This window comes from Geotrypetes seraphini, chromosome 6 (assembly GCF_902459505.1).
Source record: "Geotrypetes seraphini chromosome 6, aGeoSer1.1, whole genome shotgun sequence".
NCBI classification, from domain to species: domain Eukaryota; kingdom Metazoa; phylum Chordata; class Amphibia; order Gymnophiona; family Dermophiidae; genus Geotrypetes; species Geotrypetes seraphini.
In genome coordinates this window covers 122424100-122450193 of record NC_047089.1, presented here as the reverse complement: position 1 = coordinate 122450193, position 26094 = coordinate 122424100, and the positions used below count along the sequence as shown (strand labels likewise).

The 26094-nt window shown below is 46.4% G+C and overlaps 1 protein-coding gene across 6 annotated transcripts in view; it reads left to right on the top strand.

The window, feature by feature from the left end:
• TPP2 (tripeptidyl peptidase 2) overlaps positions 1 to 26094 on the top strand; it is a 1323399-nt gene that overhangs the window by 228137 nt on the left and 1069168 nt on the right. For all 6 annotated transcript variants that reach the window (XM_033947626.1, XM_033947627.1, XM_033947625.1 and 3 more), the window contains 2 exons: positions 19293 to 19447; positions 19777 to 19853. In XM_033947626.1, the coding sequence (XP_033803517.1) occupies positions 19293 to 19447; positions 19777 to 19853 (232 nt within the window). The remainder of the gene's footprint in view (positions 1 to 19292; positions 19448 to 19776; positions 19854 to 26094) is intronic.

Here is a 26094-nt window from a genome sequence, read left to right as displayed (position 1 = left end):
AAAAGCACTCGACCACGAAGGAGCGCGAAGACCGTGCTGGAGGACCCCCTTTCGGTGCGGATCCCTCCATATCGGCTTCGTTGCGGTCCATTTTGGAAGCTCAGTTTGTCGAGCTCATGCAAACCATGGGACCCAAGTTAATTGCCACCATCCAGGGTGACCTCCCGGTTCCGATTCCGGGGGGTGGACCGCCCCCTCCTCCTCCTCCTCGCCCGTCGGTCTCGCTGCTTGGCGAGGAGGAGCAGCGTACGGCGGCCGGTCCCTCGAGGCGGGCCTCCTTTAGTGACATGCCCCCTTTAGCGCACATCACGCCTCCAGACGAAGAGGTCTGGCATACCTCTTCGGGTAATCGAAGCCCTGGGCATCGCAAGTCTCAGGAGGAGTTCTTCCGCACTCCATATCAGGCCTGGACTGCATCTCGAGAGGCGTCGAATCTTCCGCCTCTTCGCTCCACGGCCTCGAGTCCCATCTACTCGCTTGAGGCGTCGGGGGACCATGCTAAACATCGTCGTTCTAGATCTCCCTCCAGACACCGAGAGGGGCATTGATCCAGACATTCTTCATGGCACTCCTCGCGGCACTCTGAAGTTTCACCGCAGAAGAAGCTGCCGCGCATGGGGTACTCTTCGTCGGACATGTCTCCTCCGCAGGGGCCGGAGTACGAGGAACCGTGTACTTCTTATTCCCCCTGTCGTTCCCAGGTCTCTGTGGATCCCGAGGCCTCGACTTCGTCCAGTCCTTTTCGGAGACCTGTGCTGGCGGATCAATTGTCCTTTTCTTCTTTCCTCCGGCAGATGGTGGATGACCTGGACATTACCTTAGACACCGGTTCTTGGTACTCCAAGGAATACCTCGACACCATGCATTTACCTCATCCTCCTGCGGAGTCTCTGCGCCTGCCTCTGCATAAACTACTTGATCAAATGTTTATGAGATGCTTTGAGACACCATACTCCATTCCTGCGGTCCCTGGCAAGTTGGATGCTCGATACCGCACGGTTCATCACAAAGGGTTAGAGGGCTCTCAACTCTCTCACCAATCCCTGCTGGTCGAATCCTCCCTCAAGCGGTCTCATCCGTCCCAGGTGTATGCCTCGGTGCCTCCGGGTCGTGAGGGCCGGACCATGGATAAGTTTGGCAGGAGGATATACCAGAACTCGATGATGGCTTCCCGAGTTCTGAATTATACTTTTCATTTTGCAACTTATTTGGAGTTCTTCCTGCCTGTGCTTCGGAAGTTCATGCCTTACATTGAGTCTCAGGCTCGCTTCGAATTTGAGGAGGTGGTGGCCTCGCTGTCCCAGCTTCGTCTCCAGTTGATGCAATCCTCTTACGATGCTTTTGAGCTTTCGGCACAGGCTGCCGCCTGTTCCGTGGCTATTCGTCGATTGGCATGGCTTCGGACCATTGACATGGACCTGAACCTCCAGGATAGACTTGCCAATGTTCCTTGTGCGGGAGCGGATTTGTTTGACGAGTCCATCGAAACTGTCACGAAGAAGCTGTCTGATCATGAAAAATCCTTTCAGTCCATTCTTCGGCCCAAGCCTAAGCCTCAACAGTCTCGTCCGGCTAGACCGCCCTTGATCTATCAGAGGCATTACACTCCACGGCAGGCTCCAGCTGCGAGGCAACCTGCGAAGAGGCAGCTGCCTCAGAAGGCTCAGCAGAAACCTCAGCCTTCTACTGTCCCCAAGGCTCCTCAGCCTTTTTGACTCTCTCTCCGGGAGCATAACCAACCTCGTTCTGCATCCTCCTGTTTTTCCTATAGGGGGTCGCCTCCATCATTTCTTTCATCGTTGGGAGGCTATTACAACCGACCTCTGGGTCCTGTCTATCGTAAAGGAAGGGTACTCTCTTCAATTCCATCGGGTCCCTCCGGACCACCCTCCAAGAGAGTATCCTTCCAACTTGACTCAGACCGCCCTTCTTCTTCAGGAAGCTCAGGCTTTACTCCGTCTTCGAGCCGTCGAGCCGGTCCCTGTGGACCAACACAATTGGGGGTTTTACTCCCGATACTTCCTTGTTCCGAAGAAGACGGGCAACCTGCGACCTATACTGGACCTTCGGGTCCTCAACAAGTTCTTGGTCAAGGAGAGGTTTTGCATGCTGACCCTTGCTTCGCTCTACCCCCTCCTCGAGCAGAACGACTGGTTATGCTCTCTGGATCTCAAGGAGGCCTACACTCACATTCCCATTCATCCGGCCTCTCGCAAGTTCCTCAGATTTCGGGTGGGACACCTACATCTGCAGTATCGAGTGCTTCCATTCGGCCTATCCTCGTCTCCCAGAGTCTTCACGAAGTGTCTGGTAGTGGTGGCCGCTACACTCCGGAACAGGGGTCTTCAGGTATTTCCCTACCTCGACGACTGGCTCATCAAGGCCCCCTCAGCTCCAGAGGTCATTTTGGCGACCCTAGCTACAATTTGCTTCCTGCAGAGTTTGGGCTTCGAGATCAACTTCCCCAAATCTCATCTTCAGCCTACCCAGTCTCTCCCCTTCATCGGGGCGGTCCTAGATACCATTCGACTCCGAGCATTCCTTCCTCCTCAACGTATGGATGCTCTTCTTCATCTCTGCCAGTCTGTATCTTCTCGCCAGTCCATCTCAGCGAGACACATGATGGTCCTCCTGGGCCACATGGCCTCTACAGTTCATGTGACGCCTTTTGCCAGACTCCATCTCAGAATTCTCCAGTGGACCCTGGCTTCTCAATGGACTCAGGTGTCAGACCCGTTGACTCGACACATTATAGTCACTCCTGCTCTTCGGCAGTCTCTACTTTGGTGGATGACCTCTTCGAATCTATCCAAAGGTTTGCTGTTTCACACTCCTCCCCACCAGAAGGTCCTCACAACCGATTCATCGACCTATGCCTGGGGAGCTCATCTGGATGGTCTTCGCACTCAGGGATTCTGGAACAGTGCGGACCGACTCCATCAAATCAATCTTCTGGAGCTCAGAGCCATTTTCAATGCTCTTCAAGCTTTTCAACATCTGCTTCACGACATGGTGGTCCTCATTCGCACAGACAATCAGGTCGCCATGTATTATGTCAACAAGCAGGGGGGCACGGGCTCGGCCTCCCTCTGCCAGGAAGCTCTCAGAGTCTGGGATTGGGCAGTTCGCCACAACGCCTTCCTCAAAGCTGTCTACATTCAGGGGAAGGACAATGTCTTGGCAGACAACTTAAGTCGTCTCCTCCAGCCTCACGAATGGACGCTCCATTCCAGCCCCCTTCATCAGATCTTTGCACAGTGGGGGACGCCTCAGATAGACCTCTTTGCTGCTCCCCACAACTTCAAACTGCCTCAGTTTTGCTCCAGGATCTACACTCCTCATCGCCTCGAGGCAGATTCCTTTCTGCTGGATTGGGGAACTCGCATTCTGTATGCGTTTCCTCCATTTCCTCTCATTCAAAAGACTCTGGTCAAGCTGAAGTCCGACAGTGCCACCATGATTCTAATAGCTCCTCGGTGGCCCAGACAACCTTGGTACTCCCTTCTACTTCAACTCAGCAGCAGGGAGCCATTCCTTCTTCCAGTGTTTCCTTCACTGCTTACTCAGCATCAGGGATCTCTACTTCATCCCAACCTGCAGTCTCTCCACCTGACAGCTTGGTTCCTCTCAACGTAACTCCTCACCAGTTTTCCCAGGCGGTGAGGGATGTCTTGGAGGCTTCCAGGAAGCCTGCTACTCGTCAATGCTACTCCCAAAAATGGACTAGATTTTCTTCATGGTGTGTTTCCAATTCTAAGGAGCCTCAGCGAGCCTCCCTATCTTCTGTATTGGACTATCTTCTACACCTGTCTCAGTCTGGTCTCAAGTCTACATCTATTCGAGTCCACCTGAGTGCTATTGCGGCTTTCCATCAGCCTCTACAAGGGAAACCTCTCTCTGCTCATCCTGTGGTTTCCAGATTTATGAAAGGACTTTTCCATGTCACTCCTCCTCTCAAACCTCCTCCAGTGGTTTGGGATCTCAATGTTGTCCTTTCTCAGCTTATGAAACCTTTTGAGCCTCTCAACAAGGCTCCACTAAAGTTTCTCACTTGGAAAGTGGTTTTTCTAGTAGCCCTTACGTCTGCTCGCAGGGTCAGTGAGCTTCAGGCCTTAGTGGCGGATCCACTTTTCACAGTATTTCATCATGACAAGGTTGTCCTCCGCACTCATCCGAAATTCCTGCCTAAAGTGGTCTCTGAATTTCATCTCAACCAATCCATTGTACTTCCAGTGTTTTTTCCAAAGCCTCATTCTCATCCTGGAGAATCAGCTCTTCATACTCTGGACTGTAAACGTGCTTTGGCTTTCTACCTGGATCGCACCAAACCACACAGAACTGCCCCTCAACTTTTTGTCTCCTTTGATCCAAACAAGTTGGGACGACCTGTATCGAAGCGCACCTTCTCCAACTGGATGGCGGCTTGTATCTCTTTCTGCTATGCCCAGGCTGGATTACCCCTTCCCTGTAAGGTCAAAGCCCATAAGGTCAAAGCAATGGCGGCCTCTGTAGCCTTCCTCAGATCGACACCGATTGAGGAGATTTGTAAGGCTGCCTCTTGGTCCTCGGTTCATACATTCACCTCTCATTATTGTCTGGATACTTTCTCCAGAAGGGATGGACAGTTTGGCTAAACAGTGTTACTGAATTTATTCTCCTAAGTTGCCAACTCTCCCACCGTCCCATTGAGGTTAGCTTGGAGGTCACCCACTAGTGAGAATACCTGCCTGCTTGTCCTGGGATAAAGCAATGTTACTTATCGTAACAGTTGTTATCCAGGGACAGCAGGCAGCTATTCTCATGTCCCACCCACTTCCCCTGGGTTGGCTTCTCTGCTAGCTACCTGAACTGAGGAGACACGCCCAGACCATCGGGCAGGAAGGCACTGGCGCATGCGCGGTGCGGGCATCTCGAAACTTCTGAGTTTCTTCAAGCAAAATATGCTTGTGAGACGTCCGTATCGGGGCTCTGTCGGATGACATCACCCACTAGTGAGAATAACTGCCTGCTGTCCCTGGATAACAACTGTTACGGTAAGTAACATTGCTTTCTCCCCCCCCCCCCTCACTTCCAGTACATCCAATCAAGGAATAATACAAGATATATTTCCCCCTTCCCTGGATGTGTGTGTACAAATCAAATAGGAAATAAAGGCATTTTACAACTAATCAAAGTTAACAAAATTTGTTAATGGACCTCCGTGTTTTTTTGAATAGTTTATTATGACCCAATATTTCTGAATTCATTTCTTCATAAGGATAACATAGACATAAAGTTTCCCACCAAAAGGAAAAATTTAAACCTGTCCCAGTTTTTCCAATTCTTGGTAATCATTTGCATGGTCATCCCTCTCATAATGATAAGAAGTCTGCTTTTATATCAAGTTTCAAGTTTATTAGGATTTTATATACCGCCTATCAAGGTTATCTAAGCGGTTTTTTTTACAATCAGGTACTCAAGCATTTTCCCTCTCTGTCCCGGTGGGCTCACAATCTATCTAACGCACCTGGGGCTATGGAGGATTAAGTGACTTGCCCAGGGTCACAAGGAGCAGTGCAGGGTTTGAACCCACAACCCCAGGGTACTAAGGCTGTAGATCCAACCACTGCGCCACACACTCCTTTCTTCCACTGCGCCACACACTCCTCCTCTGTCTAATGGAGATTTAGCTTTCAAGAATGTCCCACAGATGACCACATCGTAGGACAATGGAATCGATATATCCAGTATCATATTAATTTGTTCCCATATTAATATCGTAGCCATTCAGAAAGCAGCAAGGGCCCAAATGGGAGCGCAGAAAGCTGGCTGGGAAATAGGAGGAGATAGCTAACGAGAAGAAGGGATTTTAAAAGGTACTAGGGGTGGGGGGATGTTTAAAATACCAAAACAGCTGTCTAGGGAGGAAGGGATTTTAAAAGGTACTGGAGAGTGGGGGGGGGGGAATGTTTAAAATACCAAGATAGCCTTTTAGGGGGGGATTTAAAAAGGTACCGGAGGGTGGGGTGGGGGGAAATGTTTAAAATACCAAGACAGCTTCTAGGGAGTGAGGGAGGGATTTTTAAAGGTACGGGGGTATGATTAAAAAAGGTACTTGGGGGGGGTATGGGGGATGATTTAGGGTACGTGGGGTTGTGGGGTTGTATGGGGCCTGCCTGCCAGCCACTAGGCCAGCCTGCCTGCCTGTCAGTCACTAGGCCACTAGGGCTGCCTGCCTGCCACTAGGCCTGCCTGCCCTGTGCCAGCCTACCACTAGACCACCAGAGGGGGGGACAGGGTACAGAGCCTGACACGAAGTATGGGGCTGGGTACAGAGCCTGGCAGGGAGAATTTGGTTCAAAATGTTGTTTCTTGTTTTCCTCCTCTAAATCTAGGGTGCGTCTTATGGTCAGGTGCGTCTTATGGAGTGAAAATACGGTAGATAGTAAAATGAAGGTTTGGTCGTTGAAAGATAACCATTATCTGTAATTCTTCTATTCATTGTAATTCTGCTCCTTAAACTAACCTTTTGTAATCCGCCTTGAACCGCAAGGTAATGGCGGAATAGAAATCCCTAATGTAATGTAATGTAATGTAATTATCACTGAAAATCAGCGTGAAAGCTCATGTGATCCCTTGAGAGATGTTCTGAGACAAATTCCTTCATGTAGTTAGACATCTTTAATAATTTGCATTGCATGGATCATAAGTTAGTGTGGCAAATTAATTTCACATTTTAATTTTGAGGTTTAAGTTGGGCAAACCTCCTTCAAAATGCTGAGTAACGATGTTCTAATCATGTGCACCTGATGTGATTCACCTGTGTGATTTGAGCCATTTTAAGTGGGAGGATATGTGGGGGTGTCCTAATTTATTCCTCAGAATACACATTTTAATGGATATTTTTTGTTTCATCAGTAAATCAAGGAAAATTTTTGTTTTTTACGATAAAACTAAACTAAACTAAACCTTGGGTTTATATACCGCACCATCTCAGTAAATGCAGAGCTCGGCACGGTTTACAGGAATTAGGATGAGAGAGGAACTCCAGTGGAGAGTTTAAGAGTTAGATGTAAAAGGGTGGGGAAGGTGGGAGAGGCCTAAGAGGGGGGAAATGATTTGGCATCGATATGGAGTTCTTAAGAACTGACTGTATATGCTCTATGTATATGAGTTCCTCAGTTTAAAGAAGCATCCCCCTCTTGCAGAATAACCACAGCAAGTCACAATGTGAAATCCTGGGACATAATCATGCTTTGATGTAAAGTTTCAGAGAAACCGCAATTCTTCAATCCCATAGATCTCTAATCTGGGATGATAAAAATATTATTTTAAACTGGGCCTCTCAAATCCTTATATGATAACAGAATGGCTTTAGTTTCTCTAGGATGATGATCCTTCCATATAAAGTCCTAAAGCATATTTTGCCATTGATCCAACATGGCAAAAGATACCTGCAATGACCAAGATTGGAAGTTACCCAAAAATTTAGAAAGAACATTCATCTTAATTATAGCCATCCTGCCTATTCATGAAAACTCCCCCTGGCCAAAACCCAAGGAGTAGCAACATTCTATGCTACCGATCCAGGGCAAGTAGTGGCTTCCCCATGTCTTTCTCAATAACAGACTTTTCCTCCAGGAAATTGCCCAAGCCTTTCTCAAAACCAGCTATGCTATCCGCTCTTACCACCTTTTGCAATGTGTTCCAGAGCTTAACTATTCTGAGTGAAAATTTTTTTCCTCCTATTAGTTTTAAAAGTATTTCCCTGTAACTTCATCAAGTGTCCCCATGTCTTTGTAATGTTTGACGGAGTGGAAAATCGATTCACTTGTACTCATTCTACTCCACTCAGGATTTTGTAGACTTCAGTCATATCTCTCCTCAGCCATCTTGTTTCCAAACGGAAGAGCCCTAACCATTTTAGTCTTTCCTCATATGAGAGGAGTTCCATCCCCTTTATCATATTGATTGTTGTTCTTTGAACCTTTTCTAGCACCACTATATTTTTCTTGAGATAAGGAGACCAGAATTTAACGCAATACTCCAGATGAGGTCACACCATGGAGCGATACAGGGGCATTATAATATTCTTAGTCTTGTTAACCATTCCTTTTTTAATAATTCCTAGCATCCTGTTTGCTTTTTGGCTGCCGCCGCATTTTGGGTAGAAGGTTTCATCGTATTGTCTATGATGATACCTAGATCCTTTTCTTGGGCGCTAATCCCCAAAGTGGACCCTAGCATCTGGTAATTGTGATTCAGGTTATTCTTCCCAATGTGCATCACTTTGCATTTGTCCACATTAAATTTAATCTGCCATTTAGACGCCCAGTCTTCCAATTTCCTAACGTCAGCCTGCAATTTTTCACAATCTGCATGCGTTTTAACAACTTTGAACAGTTTAGTGTCATCTGCAAATTTAATCACCTCATTCGTTGTTCCAATTTCCAGATCATTTATAAATAAGTTAAATAGCCCCGGTCCTAGTACAGACCCCTGCGGCACTCCACTCCATTATTCTCTTCCATTGAGAAAAATGACCATTTAACCCTACCCTGTTTTCTATCCGATAACCGATTCCTAATCCACAACTGAACTTTGCCACCTATCACATGACACTTTAATTTTCTCAGGAGCCTCTCGTGAGGAACTTTTATCAACAGCTTTCTGAAAATCAACTATATCAACTGGCTAACCTTTATCCACATGTTTATTCAAACCTTCAAAGTCAAGCAAATTTGTGAGGCAAGATCTCCCTCGGCTGAACTCATGCTTACTCTGTCTCATTAAATCATGTTTGTCTACATGTTCCACAATTTTATTTTTTATAATTGTTTCTACTATTTTGCCCACCACTGAAGTGAGGCTTACTGTCTGTAATTTCCCGGATCTCCCCATGATCCCTTTTAAAAAATCGGTGTAACATTGCCCACTCTCCAATCTTCAGGTACTATAGACAATTTTAGCGACAGATCATTAACAGCAGGTCATCAATTTCATGTTTGAGTTATTTTAGTACCTTGGGATGTGTACCATCCAGTCCTGGTGATTTATCAGTATTTAACTTGTCGATTTGGCTTAGTACATCTTCCAAATTCACCGAGATTTCTTTCAGTTCTTCCACATCATCACCCTTGAAAACTATTTCTATAAAGACCGAAGCAAAGAATTCATGAGGAACTTTGTCAAAAGCATTCTGAAAATCTAGATATACTACATCAGGGGTGCTCAAAAGGTCGATCGCGATCAGCCAGTCGATCCCAAAGCCCATCCCGGGCTTCACAATTGACTCGCATTGCCTTTGCATTCTCTCTTGTTCCCCGACGCCACAACAGGCCAGCAGCGATTACAGAAGTGCCAGGCAAGCCAGCTTCCCCCACCCCCCGGACATCAGAATTGACGTCTGGGGGAAGGCTGCTGGCCTATTGTGGCATCGGGGAAACAGGGAGAACTCGGCGGCAATGTCGGCGGTAGTTTAGGGGACTGTACCAAGATGTCGGCGGTGGCTTGGGGGCCTGTTTCCAGATGACAGCCCAGGTGGTGGTTTGGGGAGAAAAAAGGGGGAGACAGAAAGACAGGGAGGCAGAACGTGGAGACAGCAAGACAGACAGGGAGACAGAAAGACAGGGAGGAGGAACAGGGAGACAAAGAATGAAAGGGGGGCTTGGAGACAAAAGGAAAGAAAGGTGGGCATGGAGACAAAGAAAAAAAAGGGCAGAGAGACAGAAAGAAAGATAGCAGAGAGAAAGAAAGTAAGAAAGGGGGGGCAAGTTGACAGAAAGGAAGAAAGGGGAGGGGGGCAGGGAGAGAGGAAGGGAATGGAGTGTGTAGGGTGGAAGGGCAGGCAGGGAGAGAGGAAGAAAAAGTTGGACTTATGGAAGGACATAGATATTGGTTGGGGAATGGAATGAGGTCTGGAGGAGACGAAGCATGCAGGAGGCAGAAAGGAGGGAAGAAAAATTGCATGCACAGTCAGAAGAAGAAAGTGCAACCAGAGACTCATGAAATCACCAGACAGCAAAGGTAGGAAAAATAATTTTATTTTCAATTTAGTGATCAAAATGTGTTCATTTTGAGAATTTAAATCTGCTGTCTATATTTTGTACTATAGCCCCCTTTTACTAAACCGCTGTAGTGAATTTTAGCGCAGGGAGCCTATAAGCGTCGAGAGCAGTGCGGGGTATTCAGCGCAGCTCCCTGCGCTAAAAACTGCTAATGCAGTTTAGTAAAAAGGGAGGGGGTATATTTGTCTATTTTTGTATAGTTGTTACTGAGGTGACATTACATATTTTAGTCATCTGCCTTGACCTCTTTGAAAAATATAAATGATGATTATATTTTCTGTGCGTACAGTGTGCTTTGTGTGTTTTAAAATTTTATTGTTGGTATATCATTTTGACTTGGTCATTTTAAAAGTAGCTCACAAGCCAAAAAAGTGTGGGCACCTCTGTACTACATCAACCGGCTTGCTTTATCCATGTGTTTATTCACACAAAGAAATCCAGCAAATTGGTGAGGCAAGATCTCCTTTGGCTTGAACCCATGCTGAATCTGTCTCAGTAAATCATGTTTGTGTGTTCAGTTCAGGTAGATCTCTTACATCTTCTTCCATAAAGATGAAAGCAAATAATTCATTCAGTCTGACTGCATTTACACCCCCCCCCCCTCTTTTACAAAACTTCGCAAGAGATTTTTAGTGGTGTCTCGTTGACTAGTAACCTTACTGGGTCAGACCTGTGGTCCATCTAGCTCATGGAATCTCGTCTTCATGGAATCCAATCCAAGTCACAATTACCTGGCAAAAACCCAAATAGTAGCAGCTTTCCATTCCACTGATCCAGAGCAAGTAGTGGCTTCCCCCATGTCTGTCTCAACAGCAGACTATGAACTTTTCTTCCAGGAACTTGTCCAAACATGTGAATATAAATAGGATGATTAATGTGCCAGTAACATAAGTACTATGATTGATTATGGCATAATCATGCTGGTATTAATAATTCTGTATTGTAACACCTCACAGAAGCTGTTTGTAACTCTGTAAGGTAGCATCTCTACGGAAGCTCATGTAGAGTAACATCTTTACAGAAGCTCATGTAAACTGCTCTGAATTGACTCCGCAGTCATTAGTAGTGGTATAGAAAGTCTCAATAATCATAAACCTTTTTTAAAATCATCTACATTAACCACATCCTCTGGCAATATATTCCAGAACTTAACTATTCTCTGAGTGACAAAATATTTCCTCCCTATTAGTTTTAAAAGTATTACTCTGTAACGTGCTAGAGTGCCTCATCTAACCTTTGCCTTGATATACAGAGTAGAGAATGACATGGGGACAAATTTTTCCCTGTCCCCACGGTAACTCATTTTCCTGTCCCAGCGAGTTCTTTCCATGTCCTTGCCACTGCCCCATCCCTGCAAGCTCTGTCCTCATTTGCACAAGCCCCAAACACTTTAAAATCATAAGTGTTCGAGGCTTGTGCGGTTAAAGCAGAGCTTACAGGAATGGGACAGGGATAGTGACAAGTCTCGCAGGGACGGAACGGGAAAATTGAGTTCCTGTGTGTCCCCATGTCATTCTCTTATACAGAGCACCGCACTCTCCAGTTGCCATCCTAGATGACCTACTACCCATCCTTAGCAATCTAATCATCCCATATAACCGAGTCATCATGTTTGGAGACTTTAACTTTTTCAAGCTACCCAAATGAGTCCGGATCCCTGGCAAACTTCATCAACTCATTCTCAAATCTAGGCCTCCAGCAAATGGTCTCCTCACAGACCCATTCAGCAGGGCACATCCTAGACCTAATCTTTATTCAAAAAGATACACTACTCACCACGGGAACTCCTGACTGCACCACCAAACCAATACCCTGGTCTGATCACCATTTGATCCAATTCAATCAAATCCACACAACAAATCAACCATCAACCAGGAAGCAAACCCTACATAAGAAGATATACTACAACGATGCTATCAACTTAGAGGATCTCTCCACAAGCATTTCCAACCTAGTGAGAGCATTAAAACCCAATTTTGAATCTGTTGATAAGGCTGCTGCGGACTGGCCGATGCCGCCACACATTGGGCGGAAGGTTCAGCACATTGTCCACAATGACACCAGATCTTTTTCTTGAGCGCTAAACCCCAAGGTGGACCCTAGCATCTGGTAACTATGATTTAGAAGCTCTATGAATGTCGGAACAGCACAGAGCATTTAACACACCAGCCGGCGCTAAAAACCTCTTGTGCAGTTAGGGTGTTAATAATTTGATTACTGCAACTATTTTCCTATGTTTGGTAAGAGACAGTTAAAGTTTTGATTATTGTGTTAAAAGTAAGGCTTTAAAAAAAAATATATATTACCTACAGTATGATTAGTACGAGTATGCCATTATTGTAGCAGTTTGGCTTAAAGTGGCATAACTTTTAAAATGAGGTCTTTTTTTTCTCCACTTATATTTTTGACTGCTTTCCCGGTCAATGGAAACATAATAATATAGTAGATGACGGACTGAATGGTCCATCCAGTCTGCCCAACCTGATTCAATTATAAAAAATTTTTCTTCTTCTTAGCTATTTCTGGGCAAGAATTCAAAGCTCTGCCTGGTACTGTGCTTAGGTTCCAACTGCTGAAGTCTCCGTCAAAGCTCACTCCAGCCCATCTACACCATTCCAGCCACTGAAGCCCTCTCCAGCCCATCCTCAACTAAACGGCCATATATAGACACAGACTGTGCAAGTCTGCCCAGTACTGGCCTTAGTTCTTCAATATTTACTATTATTTTCTGATTCTAAATCCTCTGTGTTCATCCCACGCTTTTTTGAACTCCACCACCTCTCTCAAGAACACATTCCAGGCATCCACCACCCTCTCCGTAAAAAAGAATTTCCTTACATTGCTCTTGTCTCCCACCCCTCAGCCTCAAATTATGCTCTCTAATTTTACCATTTTCCTTTCTCTTGAAAAAATTTTGTTCTACATTAATACCTTACAAGTACTTGAATGTCTGAATCATATCTCCCCTGTCCCTCCTTTCCTCTAGGGCAGGGGTGTCCAATGTCGGTCCTCGAGGGCCGCAATCCAGTCGGGTTTTCAGGATTTCCCCAATGAATATGCATGAGATCTATGTGCATGCACTACTTTCAATGCATATTCATTGGGGAAATCCTGAAAACCCGACTGGATTGCGGCCCTCGAGGACCGACATTGGACACCCCTGCTCTAGGGTATACATATTCAGGGCTTCCAGTCTCTCCTCATACGTCTTTTGGCGCAAACCTCATATCATTTTCATTGCCCTCCTCTGGACCGCTTCAAGTCTTCTTATGTCCTTCGCTAGATATGGTCTCCAAAACTGAACACAATACTCCAAGTTGGGCCTCACCAACGACCTGCACAGGGGCATCAACACCTTCTTATTTCTACTGGTTACACCTCTCTTTATACAGCCCAGCATCCTCCTGGCAGCAGCCACTGCCTTGTCGCACTGATTTTTTTGCCTTTAGATCTTGGGACACTATCACCCCAAGGCCCCTCTCCCCCTCCATGCATAACGGCTTCTCACCTCCCAGCATATAAGGTTCCTTCTGATTATTAATCTGCCAATGCATTGCTCTGTATTTCTTTGCATTGAATTTTAGTTGCTAGATATTAGACCATTCCTCTAACTTTTGCAGACCCTTTTTCATGTTTTCCACTCCCTCCTCGGTGTCTACTCTGTTACAAATCTTGGTATCATCCACAAAAAGGCAAACCTTACTTTCTATCCCTTCAGCAATGTCACTCAGAAATATATTGAACAGGATCAGCCTCAGCGCCGAACCTTGAGGGACTCCACTACTCACTTTTCCTTTCTCCGAGTGACTTCCATTAACTACCACCCTCTGGTGTCTGTCCGACAACCAGTTTCTAATCCAGTTCACCACTTTGGATCCTAACTTCAGCCCTTCAAGTTTGTTCAACAGCCTTCTCTTCAGAATCATAGGTCTTTGGAACGACTTTACTACCCCGCTGTGGAACCTGGGCTCCCTCCAATTATTCCGCAAGCAAATGAAAACCTGGCTTTTCACTAAAATGTAATTCTATCCCCCCTTACTCTTCTTTTCTATATATAATTTCATGTAAACCTTTTTTTTCCTTCTCTTCCTATATTTTAAGTTCTTGTAAACTGTGCCGAGCTCCACAACATCCGTGGAGATGATGCGGTATATTTAGTTTAGTTTAGCCTCCTATGAGGGACCTTGTCAAAGGCTTTGCTGAAATCTTAAGTAAATGACATTTAGCATATGTCCTCGATCCAGTTCTCTGGTCACACAATCAAAAAATTCAATCAGATTCGTTTGACACGATTTACCTTTGGTAAAGTCATGTTATCTTGGATCCTGTAACCCATTAGATTCTAGGTAGTTCACTATCCTTTCTTTCAGCAACACTTCCATTATTTTTCCAACAACCAAAGTGAGGCTTACCCGCCTATAGTTTCCCCGCTTCATCTCTGTGACCACTTTTGTGAATAGGGTCCACATCCGCTCTTCTCCAATCCCCACAAACCTCTCTCGACTCCAGAGATTTGTTGAACAAGTCTTTAATAGGACCCACCAGTACCTCTCTGAGCTCCTTCAGTATCCTGGGATGGATCCCGTCCAGTCCCATCACTTTGTCTACCTTCAGTTTTTCAAGTTGCTCATAAACACTTTCCTCGGTGCAGAATCTACTCTATTTTCTTGCGTAACTTTGCCAGACAGTCTCGGTTCTTCTCCGGGATTTTCTTCCATGAACATAGAACAGAAGTATTTGTTTAAAACGTTTGCTTTTTTCTCATCACTACCCACATATCGGTTCCTAGCATCTTTTAGTTTAGCAATTCCATTTTTCATCTTCCTCCTTTCAGGGGGAGAGAGATTTTTGGTTTATTTGATGGCAATTGAAATTTCCCATTATTATACTGTTGCTCAATTTTCCAGCTTTCCTAATTTTTGTCAACATTTCTTTGTCTGTCTGTTCATTATGTTCTGGCAGACAGTAATCCAGCCCTAGTATACTCAATCCCTTTATGCATGGCATTTCTATTTATAGAGATTCTACACTATCTGTTTCATGTACAATGTTTATTTTGTTCGACTTGGTTCTTTCTTTTAATTGGAGATGGGGTTGTGCTATTATCTTAATCTACTCTAGTATTGCAATATAATTTGTACCCTGTCAACCCTGCCCAACTGATTGTCCTCCTTCCACCAGGCCTCTGAGATGCCTCCTGTATATTACATCTTTATTTAGTGCTATATATTTTCTTGCCTTATTTTTAGGCTTTTAACATTTGTATGCAAAGGTACAACTACATTCTCACAATAAATTTGCTGTCCTATTACAATTCGATCTCTCTGCAGCTTTTGATGTCGTCCACCACGATATTCTAATTTATCAACTTTCTGAGATCGGCATCGACTCCACAGTCTTAAAGTGGTTTTCAAACTTCTTATGTTCCCGCTCCTACACTGTGAACACAAATGGCACCACGTCCGCTCCTTGGAAACCAACTTGCGGAGTCCTGCAGGGATCACCCCTATCCCCTATTCTCTTCAACATCTATATGTCCTCCCTGAAACTCTTCCATCTGTCCTCCTTCTAAACTATCTATATATATACTGATGACATCCTTGTCCTTCTCGAGACAGACTCGAACCTTACCAACCTCTCTGACAACATCACAGCCTGCATAACGAAACTCCAATCCTGATCCATCTCAGTTCAAATGAAGCTGAATGAGTCCAAAACGAAACTACTCTGGCTCGGCCCAAAACTAGAACAACTACCTCTTCTCACTTCCCTCCTGAGCCACACTGCAACTCGAGTTCTATAGCAAAGTCCTAGACATCATTATCAACTCTTCTCTTTCCTTCAACGACCACCTCAACTCCCTGGTAAAATCATGCTTCTTTAGCCTCCACATGCTGAGGAAAGTGAGATTCTGCTTCCGTCAACATTTCGCCGTTCTTGTCCAATCTATCATTCTCTCCAGACTAGACTATTGCAATTCCATCTATCTAAGTCTAACTAAAAAAAGTCTTCAAAGACTTTAGCTAATTTAGACACTGCAGCCAAGCTGATCTTCGCAAAACGCAAATTCGATCATGTTTCCCCACATCTGTCCAAACTTCACTGGCTCCCAATAATTTCCAGAGTTTATTTCAAATGCGCCTGCCTAGCTTTTAAGATCCTACACGGCATCCTCCCTCCACTAATCCCACTTTCTTGGAACTCCTCGAGCCCTGACACCACCAGGCCCACCCAAAAACTTAAACTATCCTTCCTCTCGCTAAAAGGTATCCTCTATGCAGGGAAAATTGGGCAAATCTCCCTTTTTCAGAATCACAGAGCTCTGGAATAATCTTATCGCCCCACTGCGGATTCTAGGCTCCTTCCAATTATTCCGTAAGCACCTGAAAACTAGGCTCTCTTCACAAAATTATAATGTTCTCTTCCTCCCTGGACTCAACATCCAACCCCTTTATGCTACTCCTTCCTTTATTAAACTCTTGTAAATTGTGCCAAGTTCTATAATTATGGAGAGGATGCGGTATATAAACTTAAGGTTTAGTTTAGTTTAGTTTTTTTTTTTTTATTTTTGTGCATCTATAGGCTACTTAGTAGTTGATGGGGATAATTTGTATTCTTTACTTTACTCTCCCCTTAAACACTAATGATTCTCTTTCACCATTGTTGAAATCTCAGTTGGGATTCCCTAAATTATAATTTAAAAGCTGCTTTATCTGCTTTTTAAATGTTGGTGCCAACATTCTGGTTAAGGTGGTGTTCATCCTTTCGGAATAGGCTCCTCATTCCCAGAATGTTGCCTAGTTTGTTACAATTCCAAATCCCTTATATCTGTACCATTGTCTTAAGCACACATTGAGACTTTAGAGCTCTGCCTTCCTCTTGTACCTGTGTGTGAAACAAGGAGCATTTCCAAAATTGCTACCCTGGAAAATCTGGATTTCAGATTTCTACCTAAGAGCCTAAGTCTTCCAGAATCCTTACATTTTCCTATATCATATGTACCAAGACAGCTGGCTCCTCAGCACTATTTAAAATCCTACGTATCTATGTGACTTCTGAGGTCTGTCAACTTTGTACTAGGCAGGCAAGTGATCAGGTGATCTTCACATCTACTAACATCTGTTTACATGCCTAATGATTGAATCACCAACTATAATAGGTATCCTTACCCTTCCCTCCTGGAGACACATCCCCCTGAGAGACTATTAACATCGCCTAGTGGGCAGTAGGTGCTGCCCGAATCATGATTCGAATCAGTTCACCGATTCACTTTGGGTGAATCAATTCGAATCGATTTAAAACAACAAAAAAATTCGGCCTCCCTATTCAGTAAATGACCCTCGCCCCCTAAAGCAGGAGTGGCAGCGCTGCCTCTTGCTGGCTGGCCGCTTCCGCACCTGCTTTAGAGGGAGAGGGGGGAAGGCCAGTTGGGAAGTGCTGGTGTCCGGCTTCCCCTCTAGTCTCCCGCTGGTGTCCAGCTTGCCCCTTGGCCTCCTACACACCATTTACCTAATGTCAGTAGCCTGCAGACTCGAAGAGAAGATCGCAGTACTAGCAATCTTGCAAGTTGCCATAGGTCTTTGAAGCTGTTTCCTCTGCCGTAGTCCCGCTCCTCCTCTGATGTCAGAGGCAGGATCGCGTCAGAGGAAACAGCTCCAAAGATCTATAGCAACTTGTAAGAACGCTAGCACTGCAATCTTCTCTGCGTGTCTGCAGGCTATTGATATTAGGTAAATAGTGAGCGGCAGACCAGAGTGAACACGCAGGCCTTCTGGGGGTTGGGGGTGCGCAGTCCTTTGAGGGTAGGTGTGGGGAGGCCTTCAGGGAGGACAGGCCTTCAAGTGGGTGGGGACAAGCCTTTGGGGGGGGGGGGACGACAGACCTTCAGGGGAGGGGTGCCCTGATGTAGAAGTACACAGAGGGAAGGTTCAAAGAGACATGCATATGCCGGACTTTGGGGGGGAAGCAATAATGGGTCTAAAAACAGAGGAGAGGAAGAGAGATGGTGGAAATGGGATTTAGGAAGGGAAGGAACAGAAAGAGAGAGAAGTTGGACACAAGGGATGGTGTGGAGGGGGGATAGAGATACTGGATAGGAGGGTAGTTGGGAAAAGAAAGGGAGATATGCTGGACCCTGAGGTGATGGGGAAGTAGGGAGAGATGCTGGATGAAAGGGTAGTTGTGAAAAGGTGGATCTGTGGATGGAGACGAAAAAAGGAAAGATGCCAGACATCCAGGGGAGGGAAAGGAAACGGAAGGGGAGGACAGAGATAGAAGATGGATGGTTAGCAAGGAGAAAGATGAAAGAAGGAGACCCTGGCAAGCAAGTTATCAGAAGACAACCAGAGCCGGGGACCAACAAGATTTGAATAATGACCAGACAACAAAAGGTAGAAAAAATAATTCTATATTCTTTTTTTGTGATTGCAATATGTCAAGATTGGAAATGTGTATCCTGCCAGAGCTGGTGTTAGACCGCAAACCTGAGCTAGGATTTAACAGAGAGAGGAAAAGTATTTTTTGTTTGTTTATTTTGTGGTTAGGAGAAGGCAATGGGGGTGAAGAAGCTATAAAATAAATCCACCAGGATGTTTTAAAAAACACCCAATTGGCTGAATCGAATCAAATTTTTTTTCCCTGAATCGGGCTAACATAAATTTTCAAACCAAGTCTTTTTCAAATAGTGAAGTGGTCTCTATTCGAATATTCCTTGTGAAACATACTGGACATCAGATATAAATATAAATAAAAGGATAACAAGTTAAAAAAGTAGAATAAAAATATGATAAAAATAATTAAAAAAATAAAATACATGAAGCAGGTTTTTGGCCAGTGATTGCAGTACGGAGTATGTACAGGGATTACATCTACGCTGGCAGTGACTGTCGATGAGACCATAAAGCGTAGTGCTCCTTATTTCTGAGGCCTTTTCCTGCATGAAAAGTATGTTTTCAACTTGATTAAACAACTAGCTCCATATAAGTGAGGTGCACTGACCGAATAGAGACCTCTTCATATGAGTGGAGTATTGATTTCTGTTGTATATTGATCATTTATACCACTCAGTTGCAATCCCTTGAAGTTTTGTCATAAATAGTACACACTTTTTGTGATGAGTGCACACTTGTTTACACAGGAGAAAAATACAATTTCAGCATTTGCCTGTTTCAATCTAAAAATGATATGAAATGAGAAATGTTTCAAATGAATGCATATCCCTGAATTGTTTTCTTATTATTCATAAAGGAGCACATGGTACACATGTTGCCAGCATTGCAGCTGGGTACTTCCCAGAAGAACCAGAAAGGAATGGGGTAGCACCTGGAGCTCAGATTCTTGCAATCAAGATTGGTGATACTAGGCTAAGCACTATGGAAACGGGCACAGGCTTAATAAGAGCGGTACGGTTTGATAATTGTATTTGAATTTACATTGGATTTGCCAGTCTTGAAACAAATCTTTAAATTAAATCTTTCTTTTGCAAGTGGAGAGTTTTTGAGTTTAGTCTTTTTGTATTTTTTTTTTATGAATTGAGTTTTGAGTTGGTGATAAACATTGTTGATTATAGGGAAACAGAAATCTATAAAATATGATACCAAATTTTCTTATGAATAATTATGAAAATTAGTCTAAATAGCATTAAATTGAATAAATGTAATTTTGATTTGTATATTTTAAAATATTATTGTATCTGTCAACAACTTTTATTAAACATATTAACTCTTAACAGATGATAGAAGCTATAAAGTATAAATGTGATCTTATTAACTACAGCTATGGAGAAGCAACACACTGGCCAAATTCAGGGTAAGTTAATTGACTTTTTACCAAAATAATTAGCACTACTTCACTCTGTAATGGATATTATCCCAGGACAAGCAGGCAGCATATTCTCTATATGTGGGGTGACGTCACCGATGGAGCCCCCTAGCGGACGTTTTTGCAAGCAGACTTGCTTGAAGACCTTCAAGTTTGCGATTGGCCCGCGCATGCACGCAAGCCCCTCCCGCCCGGTCTAGGGCATGCGTCTCCTCAGCATGGCCTCAGTTCAATATTTTCCGTGGAGCCAGAAGTACTGCTCCCTTGCTTTGCGCAATCTCGTTGTCCCTCTTGCACCGCAGCTTTCTTTTTTTGTTTTTGTTTAAGTCGCTGTCCTCGCGTCTTTGTTATTTTCTTTAGTATATTTTCGACCGGGCATCCGGTCTTGCTCTGTCCGCTTGGCCTCGTGGGGCCACGACCGTCCTTTTGCTTATGCCCGGCCTCGCTCTGGGTTCAAAAACTGTACTAAGTGCAACTGGGTTATCTCTATCACCGATCCCCATCGTTGGTGTGTAGAGTGCCTGGGTACGGAGCACCACGCTGAGTCATGTCCGCGTTGTGCGACTTTGCAACCGCGAGCTCTTCGTCGGAGAGTGGCCAAGATTGTTCAACAGTTTGGCTCTATGGATCCGGTGGAACAGGCTTCGGGTTCGGCCCTCGGCCTCGGGTAAGTCTCCTCTTGCCTCCTCAGGTGTGCCAGTGAAGAAGCCTACCTCGGAGTCTCATGCGAGTGCCGCTTCGTCGGCCTCTTCGAAACATCATTCTAAGCATGCCTCCTCACGTAGGGAATACTCTTCCTCGAGGTCGCCCCCGAAGGAGCGCACTGCTGCATCCCAAAACCAACCTCCATTGGTCTCGGTGCCGATGCTCGAGGACATGCTTAAGGCAATCCTTACCTCGCAGCTTTCCTCGGTGGTGAGCCAACTAGTCCCGGTCTCCACGCCTTTGACCTCGGTCTCGACCCACCCTTCTGACCAGTCTGAGCGTACTTCGCTTGAGCCTCGGGGTCGCATATGTAAGACTTGCAGGATTCCCTTGAGCGATTCTTCATCCCTGGATTCGGGGCCTGTGACTTTCTGGGGTCCCGTGACGGGGTCCCATTTTTCCCTGGCTACTTTATCGAGGTTCGCTCCTCCTAAAAGGTTGTGGTCTTCCCCGCCTCTTCGAGGCAGATCACTGACCGCAAAACCCTCCAAGCACACCGTTGTCCTTGAACTGGACTTTACAGTGCATTCTCCCTCGAGGCAATGGGCAGCCTCCCGAGGATCTTCTTTGAAGCCAGCGGAGGACTTTTCCTTTGCCCCGTCTTCTCCGGGGCTCCACATGAGGGTCCCTTGGACTCCGGGGTCCTCTCCAACCCATCTTGTGCGGGGTCATTCCTTGACATCTCCGAAACGCTTTAGCCGAGCCTCCTCGATTTCCCATTCTTGGGACTCCGAGGCTCCAGCGTGCTACTCAAGGCTGATTTCTCCCTCTTTCTCTGCTGCCCCGAGGTCTCGTTCGGGATCCCCTCCTGAGGATGAGTCTTTTTCTCGGAACTCTTCATTCACTCGTTTCATTGCTGACATGGGCAAGGCTTTGAACCTGGACCTCTAGTCGGAGTCCTGTTATACCCATGAATTCCTGGCAGAGATGGGGGTTTCTCAATCCCCCCCTGAAGCGCTCCGCTTGCCTTTGCACCAGGTTCTCAGGCAAACTTTCCTGCGGAACCTAGAGACCCCTTATGCGGTCCCGGCTTTTCCCTCCAAGTTGTAGTCCCGCTACCGGACAATTCCAGTTAAGGGATTAGAAGGTTCTCAGCTGTCTCACCAATCCCTGGTGGTTGAGTCTTCCTTGAAGAAGTCCAACCCCTCGAAGGTGTACGCTGCCGTCCCGCCAGGGCGGGAGGGCCGTACGATGGACAAGTTTGATCGCCATCTTTATCAAAACTCGATGATAGCGAACCGTGTCCTCAACTATAACTTTATCTTTACGTCCTATCTCCGGTTCTGTGTGGAAGCCCTCCACTCATTCCAGCCGGACGTGCCGGATTCTCGTCGTCAGGAGTTTCGTCTCCTCTCTCCCAGCTCCGGCTCTATATGTTCTAGGCGGCCTATAATGCCTTTGAGAGTCACGGCTTTTGCGATCGCCATGCGTCGCCTTGCTTGGCTCCGAATTGTTGATATGGATCCGAATCTCCAGGATTCTAGCCAATCTCCCTTGCGTAGGTAATGAGCTATTTGATGATTCCATCGTGGTGGCCACTAAGTGCCTCTCGGAGCACAAACGGTCCTTCACCTCTCTGGTGCGCCTAAAGCCGAAGACCCCTCTGGCACGGCAGTACAAGATCCCTCTCCGGAGGTATCCACAGAAAATTACTCCTGCGTTCTCTCGGCCTCCTTCGAAGCAGCAGCGACAAGCTAAGGTCCAGCCGACGGCTCTTTTTGACAACTCTGGTTTGAGCCTTCGGGCTCCCTTCTTTCTGAAATCTTTTCCCCTCCCTATCGGGGGACGTCTCCATCATTTCTACACACGGTGGGAAAGCCTTACCTCTGACAGTTGGGTGCTTTCCATCATCCGGAAGGGGTACTCCCTTCACTTCAGTCACGTATCCCCAGACCTTCCTCCAAAAGAGTTTCCTTCGGGCCGGTCTCAGCTGCCCCTCCTTTTACAGGAAGCTCGGACTCTTATTCACCTCCGGGCGATCGAGGAGGTTCCTCTGGACCAGTGGAATATGGGGTTCTTCTCCCGGTACTTTCTGGTGCCCAAGAAGATGGGGGATCTGCGTCCGATCCTCGACCTCCGTGCTCTGAACAAGTTTCTAGTCAGGGAATGGTTCAGAATGCTCACCCTCCCTACTCTATACCCCCTCTTGGACGAGGGGGAACTGGCCGTGCTCACTGGACCTCAAAGAGGCATACACGCACACCCGGCCTCTCGCCGGTATCTGAGATTCCGGGTGGGGGATCTCCATCTCCAGTATCGTGTTCTCCCCTTCAGCCTGGCAGCCTCTCCGAGGGTTTTCATGAAATGCCTGGTCATGGTTGCTGCGGCCCTGCGTCTCCGTGGCCTGCAGGTGTTTCCCTACCTTGACGACTGGTTGATCAAAGCGTCCTCTTGCCAAGAAGTTCTGCGAGCGACGAATCATATCATCTTGCTCCTTCAGAGTCTCGGCTTCGAGGTGAACTTCCCCAAGTCTCACCTCTGTCCGTCCCAGTCTCTAGAGTTCATTGGAGCGGTCCTGGACACGGTTTGTCTCTGCTACTTTTTTTCCTCGGCCTCGGCGGGAGGCCCTTGTTCGTTTATGTCGGAGGGTGGCCCATCTGTCCTCGGCCCCGGCTCAGCTCCTGATGGTCCTCCTGGGTCACATGGCCTCTACGATTCACGTGATGCCGTTTGCCAGATTTCACCTCCGTATTCATCAGTGGACTCTTGCGTGCCAATGGAACCAGGATCTAGATTCCCTCTCTCGACGCATTGTCATGACTCCTTTGTTGAAGAAGTCTCTCCGTTGGTGGATGCTCTCTCCCAATCTTTCCAGAGGTTTTCTATTTCATGCTCCTCCTCTGCAAAAGGTCCTCACGACGGACTCGTCGGCCTATGCTTGGGGAGCTCATCTGGCGGTCTTCGCACTCAGGGTCTTTGGTCCAGTGCCAACTGCCTTTGTCACATCAATCTGCTGGAGGTTCGGGCGACTTTCCTCACCCTGAAGGCTTTTTCTCACCTGCTTTGCGACCGTGTGGTGCTGATCCGCACGGATAACCAGGTCTCCATGTATTATATCAACAAACAGGGGGGCACAGGGTCCCTGTCCCTGTGGCGAGAGGCGATACAGCTCTGGGATTGGGCCATCCGCTGCAACATGTTCCTTCATGCAATCTACATTCAAGGCCAGCACAATTGTCTGATCGACAGGCTGAGTCATCTTCTGCAGCCTCACGAGTGGTCCATCCATTCCGTGACTCTGCGTCAGGTGTTTGCTCATTGGGGGACTCCAGATGTCGATCTGTTCGCGTCCCCCCTCAATCACAAGTTGTCCCACTTCTGCTCCAGATTTTACACCCCTCTCAGACTTGAGGCTGATGCTTTTCTACTGGATTGGACGGACCTATTTCTGTATGCATTCCCTCCATTTCCTCTGATTCTGAAGACTCTCATCAGGCTCAAGTCCACGCGCGCCACCATGATTCTGATAGCTCCTCGGTGGCCCTGACAGCCATGGTTCTCACTTCTGTTGCAACTCAGTTCCAGGGAGCTTCTTCTTCTGCCTGTTTTTCCTTCTCTGCTTACGCAGAGTCGGGGTTCGCTGCTTCATCCCAACCTTCAGTCTCTGCACTTGACGGCTTGGTTCCTCGAAACTTAATGCCCTCGTTTCAGTTCTCCCAGCGTGTGCTAGATGTCCTGGAGGCGTCTTGGAAGGAGTCCACTCGCCAATGCTAGCATCAGAAGTGGACCCGCTTTTCTTCCTGGTGTGCTACTTGACAGCTGGATCCGGTCTCTGCCTCCCTATCTGCTGTCCTGGATTATCTGTTGCACTTGTCTGGCGCTGGACTCAAGTCCTCTTCGGTTCGAGTCCACCTTAATGCCATTACTGCTTTTCATCAGCCGATTGACAGGAAGCCTATCTCTGTTCATCCTGTGGTTTCCCGCTTCATGAAAGGCCTTTTCCACGTTCATCCGCCCCTTAAACCGCCTTCCGTGGTTTGGGATCTTAACGTTGTCCTTGCTCGTTTGATGAAACCTCTATTTGAGCCGCTAGCGTGGGCTCACTTGAAGTATCTTACTTGGAAGGTTGTGTTTCTTATTGCTCTCACATCTGCCCGTCGGGTCAGTGAGCTTCAAGCCTTGGTAGCGGACCCATCTTTCACTGTCTTCCATCATGGTAAGGTGGTTCTCCATACCCATCCTAAATTCTTGCCTAAGGTTGTTTCTGAATTTCACATCAACCAATCCATTGTTCTTCTTGTGTTTTTTCCGAAGCCTCATTCTCACCCTTGAGAAGTGGCTCTGCATGCGCTAGGCTTCTACTCGAAGCGCATCGTTCCTCATCATTCTGCCCCCAGCTGTTCCTCTCTTTCAATCCTAATCGCTTGGGTCGCTCTGTCTCTAAGCGGACCATTTCTAACTGGTTGGCCGCTGTTGGCTTTCTGTTACGCTCAGGCTGGCCTCTCCCTGCGGGTCGAGTCACAGGCCACAAGTTCCAAGCGATGGCGGCATCTGTTGCTTTCCTCCGCTCAGCTCCCATTGAGGAAATCTGTAAGGCTGCCACGTGGTTCTCGGTTCACACTTTCACCTCTCACTACTGTCCGGATGCTTTCTTCAGGTGTGATGGCCACTTTGGCCAGTCAGTTTTGCAAAATTTGTTCTCCTAAATTGCCAACTCTCCCTCCATCCCATTTAAGTTAGCTTGGAGGTCACCCACATGTAGAGAATATGCTGCCTGCTTGTCCTGGGATAAAGCACAGTTACTTCCCGTAACAGGTGTTATCCAGGGACAGCAGGCAGATATTCTCGCAACCCACCCACCTCCCCGTGGTTGGTTTCTTTGCTTGCTATCTGAACTGAGGCCACGCTGAGGAGACGCATGGCCTTGACCGGGCAGGAGGGGCATGCGCAGGCCAATCGCAAGTTTGAAGGTCTTCAAGCAAGTCTGCTTGCGAAAACGTCTGCTAGGGGGCTCCGTTGGTGACGTCACCCCACATGTAGAGAATATCTGCCTGCTCTTCCTGGATAATACCTGTTACAGTAAGTAAATGTGCTTTGCGTATGAATTAAAATGAATTGAATTACAAACTGAATCAGGTCAGATTAGTCTGAAAAAATAGATATATTTGATAGCATTTACCTTTATGAAAACATAGAAATATAATGGCAGATAAAGGCCAATTGGCCCATCCTGTCTGCCCATCCTGTCTGCCCATCCTTAGCATCTACTATCTCCTCCTCTCCCTAAGAGATCCCATGTGTCTGTCCCACATATTTTTTAATTTTTTATTTGTTGTTGTTACTTTCTTTCTTTATCACAAGGGAAGGAAAGTAGGGTAAGAGTGCATGGCTGTCAAGGGCAGCATAGAGCAAGGGATGAAAGGAAAGAGGAAAAAGAGGCCTTGAAGACAAGGGTTAAGCATAACTGCTGGCCACTAAAGAATCCAAGTGGGTGGTATTGTCAAAAGCTAGCTGAAACAGGTTTGCCTTGTTGAACATTGAAAGCTGAACAATGCATATAAGGGGGAAGAGAATTCCATAAAGG